The sequence below is a fragment of the Phytophthora ramorum genome, assembly GCF_020800215.1.
Source record: "Phytophthora ramorum isolate Pr-102 chromosome Unknown Phyram_PR-102_s0010, whole genome shotgun sequence".
NCBI lineage: Eukaryota > Oomycota > Peronosporomycetes > Peronosporales > Peronosporaceae > Phytophthora > Phytophthora ramorum.
In genome coordinates, this window is record NW_027150656.1 from 549,503 (window position 1) to 558,268 (window position 8,766).

The following is an 8,766-nucleotide window of genomic DNA, read 5'->3' on the forward strand; positions in this document are numbered from 1 at the left end:
CTCTATAACAGGGATGCAGTAGCAGAACAAACCTACCCCCTTGCTACATTTCGGACTTGGTCGTTTGCTATCTCGGAGCTTATCTCTATTTCAGACCCCCTATCTCGGGATAATAGACCTCAAGTTTGCCAAAATGGATGAAAACCACAATATTTATTGCAATAATTGTCACAAAACCAAAAAAATTTCGGCAGCCGCCCAGAGCGCTACTGTGGTTTCAGTTTCACTGCTGCATCTTGCGCACAGCGATCACCACCGCACTTGTGATAATAATTGCTGCACCGACAACACTCCAGTGGTTGATGTGCTCCTTGAGAATGGTGGAATCCCAGATAAAGACAAACACGACGTCGAAATAACGCATGACGGAGGCGGTGCCCGCGTTTTCGAGTTGGAATCCCTTTGTGAGGAACATTTGACCGAGGAACGTGAAAAAACCACATCCAACGATCGCTCTCCACTCGTCGAAGACTGCGGGGATGACGAACGTCTGTAACCAGCAGTAGAAGGCATCAAAGTTGTTGGTGAAAAGGTCAGCGTTCGATATCGAGAGACTATTAGGTAGCGCACCTGCTGGATCGCGAGGACCCAGACCAGCGCCACGATGGCGCTGGACAACATAAAGTAGTGTACGATCACCACGGCATGAACACCTTGGAGTTTGCGGACAGTGATGAAGACGAACACTTGGCCCAGCGCGCCCAATAAGGCTGCCCCAACAGCATCCCAAGACGCGCCGTCCGAGGGGTGATCGTACCCGAACAGGAAGCCCGGCCGAACGACGAACAGGAGCCCAGAGAAAGCAACGATGGCGGACAGCAAGCTCACGGGGTCAATCCGCTCATGCAAGATGCAAGCGCTCTTCAGAACGTGGTACAGCGATTAACATCACGTCATGAGCATGTATCAAACAGCGCCAACTTACAAAGAAGAACGTCATGATGGGACTCGAGAAGATGATCGCGCTGGCATCTGCCAACACCATCTTCGAGACAGCGTAAAAGGCAAAGCCGATGGAGGAAAAGCCCGCAAGACATCGAAGTGCCAGTATTTTGCGCTTGTCGGGGGCCACGTAGAGACTTTTGCCCATAGACAGCACGCTCACCTAAAGAGATACACCGTGTTAGCCATCTAAGCGAAAGCTCAGCCATCGCGTTAACCCGACGCACGGAATTGAACACGAAGGCTCCAGTGGAGCGCCAGAAAATGGCTTCCATCGACGTCATGGAGTACGTCTGGTACTTGATGAGCGTCGTCATGATGCTGAAGCACAGTGCCGAGACAGCCACGCTTGCGAGTCCTCGTAGTGAATGGCGTCGAGGAATTATGTCGACCTTGGGCCCTAGGTCGACACGGGGCAGCAACGGGGCCTGCTTCTCGTCCTGGTCCAGCATTCTCCTTCACGCTTACTGCGAAAGTTAAGAAATAAGTTCCCTACGACCAGATGAGCCGGGCGTCAAGATACAGCGTCAGTCAGACTATCCGTAGGACTCAATGAGGACATGTATACCCAAAGTTTATTGTGAGTCTGCCATTTTACCGACAGAGGGTGTTGCCTGCTAAGCTACGCTTCGCCTTGCATTGTCACCTGTATCTTACGCACTGCGATCACGATCGCGCAGGAGAGGATGATCAGCGCGCCAACAATGCTCCAGTGGTTAATGTGCTCGCCCAAAATGATCGAGTCCCAGACAAAGACGAAGACCACGTCCAGGTAACGCATGACCGCTGCAACGCCGGCCTTCTCGAGCTGGAAGCCTCGCGTCAGGAACATTTGGCCGCCAAATGTGCAGATGCCGGTGCCAATGATGGCTCTCCACAGCAAGAACGTCGACGGGATGTAGAAGGACTGTGCCACAGGACCACAAGCACGTTAGCTGGGAATCACTACAATGGTCAGACAGTCGCCAATATACCTGCTGAATCAACGCCAGCCAGAGCATGGTCAAAATGACGCTAGCCAGTGCGAAGTAGTGCACGATGACGAACACATTGAGCCCCTTCAGCTGGCGCACGGTCAGGAACACGAAAACCTGGCTCACAGCTCCCAGCAACCCCGAGCAAACTGCAATCCACGACCCGTCCGTCGCAGCCGTGGGGTGGTTGTAGCCAAAGATGATGCCCGGCCGTACGACGCAAATGAGGCCGCCGAACGCCACGAACGCGCACAGAAGACTCACGGGATCAATCTTCTCGTGCAGGAAGAGCGCGCCCTAACCAAACCCAACCAAGCAAGAACGCAACACCGTCAGCACCAGCAACAATTCGCGCTCCAGCTCAGCCCAAGACTCGCAACGTACAAAGAAGAAAGTAAGCATTGGAGAGGTGAACACGATCGAGCTTGCGTCCGCCAGCACCATTTGCGACATGGCGTAGAAGGCGAACCCCATGCACGCGAAGCCCGCGATGCAGCGGTACAGCAGCATCTTGCGGTATTCCTGCGGTACGTCTAGACTGGTCCCCGACACCTTCACGACAACCTACGCCAGCCACAAATATAGTCAGTCGCTGCACTACTAGAAGAGCAAACCGTTGGCCCCGACTACCAACTCAGCAGCTTCCGATTGCTCCATCAACGTACGTAGTTGCACACGAGCACGCCGACCGAGCGCCAGAACGTGGCCTCCATGGACGAGAAGGTGAAGGTCATGTACTTGATGAACGTGGACATGAAGCTGAAGCACAGCGACGCCAGCGCCACGCATGTGATGCCCAGCAGTGCGTGGTGACTGGGCTCAGCGTCCGTCTTGGCAGCCACCGCATCCGTGGACGACGTGGGCAGCAGCGGCGCCGCCTCGCTTGACTTCTTCACACTCATCACTGTTCGAGCTGCGTGTTGCTGAGTGAGCTCCTGGTCTCAGGAGAGACCTTTGACACTCATCACCCTGTAAAACGTACTTAACATAGATAAGCGTGGTGTGCTCCACGCAAACTGAAGTTGAAGTGTGATCATCTAAATCTCCTACAAGTAACAGAGTAACCTGTCCGTCTGTCCGTCATTCCGTACGCACCTCGAGGGTAACGCAAATCCGGACTTTCCGTTGGCTATAAATAGCTGCCGAGCGCAGCGAAGGCGGCCCTCCCATTCGCCAATACTATAATTCGAGCCCTCTCATTGGCTATATAGTGGAGACTCTGCGCGATTGGCTGTTATAATGCGTAGTGTGGACTACACCACATCGGAAGTAGCCGAATAAAATCACTGATGCTGATTGGACAAAATAAACCGCCTTTAACAACGTTTCTTTTCATTCCCATACGTGGTCGAGTTTCAGGGAGATTCCAGGCAAATTCTGCAGGTGGTGAAGGGCGGATCGGCTACAGAGACAATCGACGCATGCCTGAAGTCATCCGAACGGTGGCCACTTTTCCAGAAGGTGCGTCTGACAGAGAACATGCGTGTTCGCACGGCTGCCACGTCCGATAGTGCTGCAGAAATGGCTGCGTTTTCCGAGTACCTGTTGAAGGTTGGAGAGGGGAGACACGAGGTACACAATGATCTGGGAAATGACTACATCAAGATTCCACGTGACATGCTCATCGACAACCCGTCGGTGATCCAGATGATGACGAGAAGATCCGACCGGGAGCTATTCCGCGAGGTATGCGGCGCATGATCGACGAGATGTACGCCGACATCAACAATTCGGAAGTCGCAACGGACGAGTACTTTGCGAGTCGCACCATCCTCACCACCACGAACGCGATAGTCCATCGTATCAACGAAGCCGTAGCGGATCGCATGACGGGACCAGCTCGAGAATATGTGTCCACGGACTCAGTGGAGGATGACGAGGACGGGAACTTATTCGAGCAGGAGGTGCTCGACTCCCTGAACATCAGTGGCATCCCACCCCACAAGCTGAAACTCAAGAAGGGGATGCCGATCATCATGATGCGGAACTTAAATCCCGACCTGGGGTTGTGCAACGGAACACGCCTGCGAATCGTCGAACTCAAAGATCATGTCATCCATGCCACCATCATGGCCGGCGACAGGCAAGGCCAGCATGTGTTGATCCCGCGCATCGTGTTCATCAGCGATGGCGACATCCGCGATTTCCCATTTCGACTGAGACGCAGGCAGTTTCCTATCCAGACTGCCTTTGCCATGACGATCAACAAGGCGCAGGGACAAACGGTGCAGTACCTGGGACTGTACTTGGCGACTCCTTGCTTTTCCCACGGTCAGCTGTATGTGGCCATGTCAAGGGTTACGTCGAGGTCGAGATTCAAGGCGTTGGTCGAGTATCCAGAGCGGGAGGAAGAAGACGGAGTGTACACGGCGAATATAGTGTACCGACAGCTGTTCGAGAGGGCGTAGGCAGTGACTTCGTGTGAATGCATATTTTACGAAAGGAATACATTTGTCACTTTGCATAGCGGTAATTGTTGAGAGTCACCATTCCCCCTCGAGCGCAGCGAGTACGCCTGTGGTTTGAAGTCCGTGTGCGAAGCACGCGGGTGAAAACCCAGGACCAAGCAGTGCATGCTAGACAAGCGGAGGCGAAGCTTGCGAGCCGTAGCGGGCTTAGGGTTCGTACACACGGGAACCACGTGAAACGAGCGCAGCGAGTACGCCTGTGGTTTGAAGTCCGTGTGCGAAGCACGCGGGTGAAAACCCAGGACCAAGCAGTGCATGCTAGACAAGCGGAGGCGAAGCTTGCGAGCCGTAGCAGGCTTAGGGTTCGTACACACTAGAACCACGTGAGACGAGCGCAGCGAGTACGCCTGCGGTTTGAAGTCCGTGTGCGAAGCACGCGGGTGAAAACCCAGGACCAAGCAGTGCATGGTAGACAAGCGGAGGCGAAGCTTGCGAGCCGTAGCGGGCTTAGGGTTGTGGTACAAGTCAATAATAAAACATATCGATATAAAATATAAGCCTTTCATAGTAAAAATAGTAGTGAAGCGAGCTGGATGAGCGAGCGAACGGGCACCAACCAACCATGCACCCACCGCCCGCAACGCGGGCGGCGCTCGGCTAGTCTCCTACAAGTAACAGAGTAACCTGTCCGTCTGTCCGTCATTCCGTACGCACCTCGAGGGTAACGCAAATCCGGACTTTCCGTTGGCTATAAATAGCTGCCGAGCGCAGCGAAGGCGGCCCTCCCATTCGCCAATACTATAATTCGAGCCCTCTCATTGGCTATATAGTGGAGACTCTGCGCGATTGGCTGTTATAATGCGTAGTGTGGACTACACCACATCGGAAGTAGCCGAATAAAATCACTGATGCTGATTGGACAAAATAAACCGCCTTTAACAACGTTTCTTTTCATTCCCATACGTGGTCGAGTTTCAGGGAGATTCCAGGCAAATTCTGCAGGTGGTGAAGGGCGGATCGGCTACAGAGACAATCGACGCATGCCTGAAGTCATCCGAACGGTGGCCACTTTTCCAGAAGGTGCGTCTGACAGAGAACATGCGTGTTCGCACGGCTGCCACGTCCGATAGTGCTGCAGAAATGGCTGCGTTTTCCGAGTACCTGTTGAAGGTTGGAGAGGGGAGACACGAGGTACACAATGATCTGGGAAATGACTACATCAAGATTCCACGTGACATGCTCATCGACAACCCGTCGGTGATCCAGATGATGACGAGAAGATCCGACCGGGAGCTATTCCGCGAGGTATGCGGCGCATGATCGACGAGATGTACGCCGACATCAACAATTCGGAAGTCGCAACGGACGAGTACTTTGCGAGTCGCACCATCCTCACCACCACGAACGCGATAGTCCATCGTATCAACGAAGCCGTAGCGGATCGCATGACGGGACCAGCTCGAGAATATGTGTCCACGGACTCAGTGGAGGATGACGAGGACGGGAACTTATTCGAGCAGGAGGTGCTCGACTCCCTGAACATCAGTGGCATCCCACCCCACAAGCTGAAACTCAAGAAGGGGATGCCGATCATCATGATGCGGAACTTAAATCCCGACCTGGGGTTGTGCAACGGAACACGCCTGCGAATCGTCGAACTCAAAGATCATGTCATCCATGCCACCATCATGGCCGGCGACAGGCAAGGCCAGCATGTGTTGATCCCGCGCATCGTGTTCATCAGCGATGGCGACATCCGCGATTTCCCATTTCGACTGAGACGCAGGCAGTTTCCTATCCAGACTGCCTTTGCCATGACGATCAACAAGGCGCAGGGACAAACGGTGCAGTACCTGGGACTGTACTTGGCGACTCCTTGCTTTTCCCACGGTCAGCTGTATGTGGCCATGTCAAGGGTTACGTCGAGGTCGAGATTCAAGGCGTTGGTCGAGTATCCAGAGCGGGAGGAAGAAGACGGAGTGTACACGGCGAATATAGTGTACCGACAGCTGTTCGAGAGGGCGTAGGCAGTGACTTCGTGTGAATGCATATTTTACGAAAGGAATACATTTGTCACTTTGCATAGCGGTAATTGTTGAGAGTCACCATTCCCCCTCGAGCGCAGCGAGTACGCCTGTGGTTTGAAGTCCGTGTGCGAAGCACGCGGGTGAAAACCCAGGACCAAGCAGTGCATGCTAGACAAGCGGAGGCGAAGCTTGCGAGCCGTAGCGGGCTTAGGGTTCGTACACACGGGAACCACGTGAAACGAGCGCAGCGAGTACGCCTGTGGTTTGAAGTCCGTGTGCGAAGCACGCGGGTGAAAACCCAGGACCAAGCAGTGCATGCTAGACAAGCGGAGGCGAAGCTTGCGAGCCGTAGCAGGCTTAGGGTTCGTACACACTAGAACCACGTGAGACGAGCGCAGCGAGTACGCCTGCGGTTTGAAGTCCGTGTGCGAAGCACGCGGGTGAAAACCCAGGACCAAGCAGTGCATGGTAGACAAGCGGAGGCGAAGCTTGCGAGCCGTAGCGGGCTTAGGGTTGTGGTACAAGTCAATAATAAACATATCGATATAAAATATAAGCCTTTCATAGTAAAAATAGTAGTGAAGCGAGCTGGATGAGCGAGCGAACGGGCACCAACCAACCATGCACCCACCGCCCGCAACGCGGGCGGCGCTCGGCTAGTCTCCTACAAGTAACAGAGTAACCTGTCCGTCTGTCCGTCATTCCGTACGCACCTCGAGGGTAACGCAAATCCGGACTTTCCGTTGGCTATAAATAGCTGCCGAGCGCAGCGAAGGCGGCCCTCCCATTCGCCAATACTATAATTCGAGCCCTCTCATTGGCTATATAGTGGAGACTCTGCGCGATTGGCTGTTATAATGCGTAGTGTGGACTACACCACATCGGAAGTAGCCGAATAAAATCACTGATGCTGATTGGACAAAATAAACCGCCTTTAACAACGTTTCTTTTCATTCCCATACGTGGTCGAGTTTCAGGGAGATTCCAGGCAAATTCTGCAGGTGGTGAAGGGCGGATCGGCTACAGAGACAATCGACGCATGCCTGAAGTCATCCGAACGGTGGCCACTTTTCCAGAAGGTGCGTCTGACAGAGAACATGCGTGTTCGCACGGCTGCCACGTCCGATAGTGCTGCAGAAATGGCTGCGTTTTCCGAGTACCTGTTGAAGGTTGGAGAGGGGAGACACGAGGTACACAATGATCTGGGAAATGACTACATCAAGATTCCACGTGACATGCTCATCGACAACCCGTCGGTGATCCAGATGATGACGAGAAGATCCGACCGGGAGCTATTCCGCGAGGTATGCGGCGCATGATCGACGAGATGTACGCCGACATCAACAATTCGGAAGTCGCAACGGACGAGTACTTTGCGAGTCGCACCATCCTCACCACCACGAACGCGATAGTCCATCGTATCAACGAAGCCGTAGCGGATCGCATGACGGGACCAGCTCGAGAATATGTGTCCACGGACTCAGTGGAGGATGACGAGGACGGGAACTTATTCGAGCAGGAGGTGCTCGACTCCCTGAACATCAGTGGCATCCCACCCCACAAGCTGAAACTCAAGAAGGGGATGCCGATCATCATGATGCGGAACTTAAATCCCGACCTGGGGTTGTGCAACGGAACACGCCTGCGAATCGTCGAACTCAAAGATCATGTCATCCATGCCACCATCATGGCCGGCGACAGGCAAGGCCAGCATGTGTTGATCCCGCGCATCGTGTTCATCAGCGATGGCGACATCCGCGATTTCCCATTTCGACTGAGACGCAGGCAGTTTCCTATCCAGACTGCCTTTGCCATGACGATCAACAAGGCGCAGGGACAAACGGTGCAGTACCTGGGACTGTACTTGGCGACTCCTTGCTTTTCCCACGGTCAGCTGTATGTGGCCATGTCAAGGGTTACGTCGAGGTCGAGATTCAAGGCGTTGGTCGAGTATCCAGAGCGGGAGGAAGAAGACGGAGTGTACACGGCGAATATAGTGTACCGACAGCTGTTCGAGAGGGCGTAGGCAGTGACTTCGTGTGAATGCATATTTTACGAAAGGAATACATTTGTCACTTTGCATAGCGGTAATTGTTGAGAGTCACCATTCCCCCTCGAGCGCAGCGAGTACGCCTGTGGTTTGAAGTCCGTGTGCGAAGCACGCGGGTGAAAACCCAGGACCAAGCAGTGCATGCTAGACAAGCGGAGGCGAAGCTTGCGAGCCGTAGCGGGCTTAGGGTTCGTACACACGGGAACCACGTGAAACGAGCGCAGCGAGTACGCCTGTGGTTTGAAGTCCGTGTGCGAAGCACGCGGGTGAAAACCCAGGACCAAGCAGTGCATGCTAGACAAGCGGAGGCGAAGCTTGCGAGCCGTAGCAGGCTTAGGGTTCGTACACACTAGAACCACGTGAGA

The 8,766-nt window shown here is 53.9% G+C and overlaps 2 protein-coding genes across 2 annotated transcripts; both read right to left on the bottom strand.

Moving 5' to 3' along the window:
- Positions 1–223: 223 nt before the first annotated feature.
- Positions 224–1,394, bottom strand: KRP23_10550 (putative transport protein; the record flags this gene model as incomplete). Its single annotated transcript, XM_067881015.1, has 4 exons — positions 224–490; positions 571–861; positions 926–1,105; positions 1,170–1,394. The coding sequence occupies 4 exons, from the start codon at positions 1,392–1,394 to the stop codon at positions 224–226; spliced, it is 963 nt and encodes a 320-aa protein (XP_067741299.1).
- Positions 1,395–1,564: 170 nt separating this feature from the next.
- On the bottom strand, positions 1,565–2,818 carry KRP23_10551 (Pseudopaline exporter CntI; the record flags this gene model as incomplete). The annotated part of the gene is made up of 4 exons (XM_067881016.1): positions 1,565–1,849; positions 1,917–2,213; positions 2,301–2,480; positions 2,582–2,818. The coding sequence occupies 4 exons, from the start codon at positions 2,816–2,818 to the stop codon at positions 1,565–1,567; spliced, it is 999 nt and encodes a 332-aa protein (XP_067741300.1).
- Positions 2,819–8,766: the final 5,948 nt, after the last annotated feature.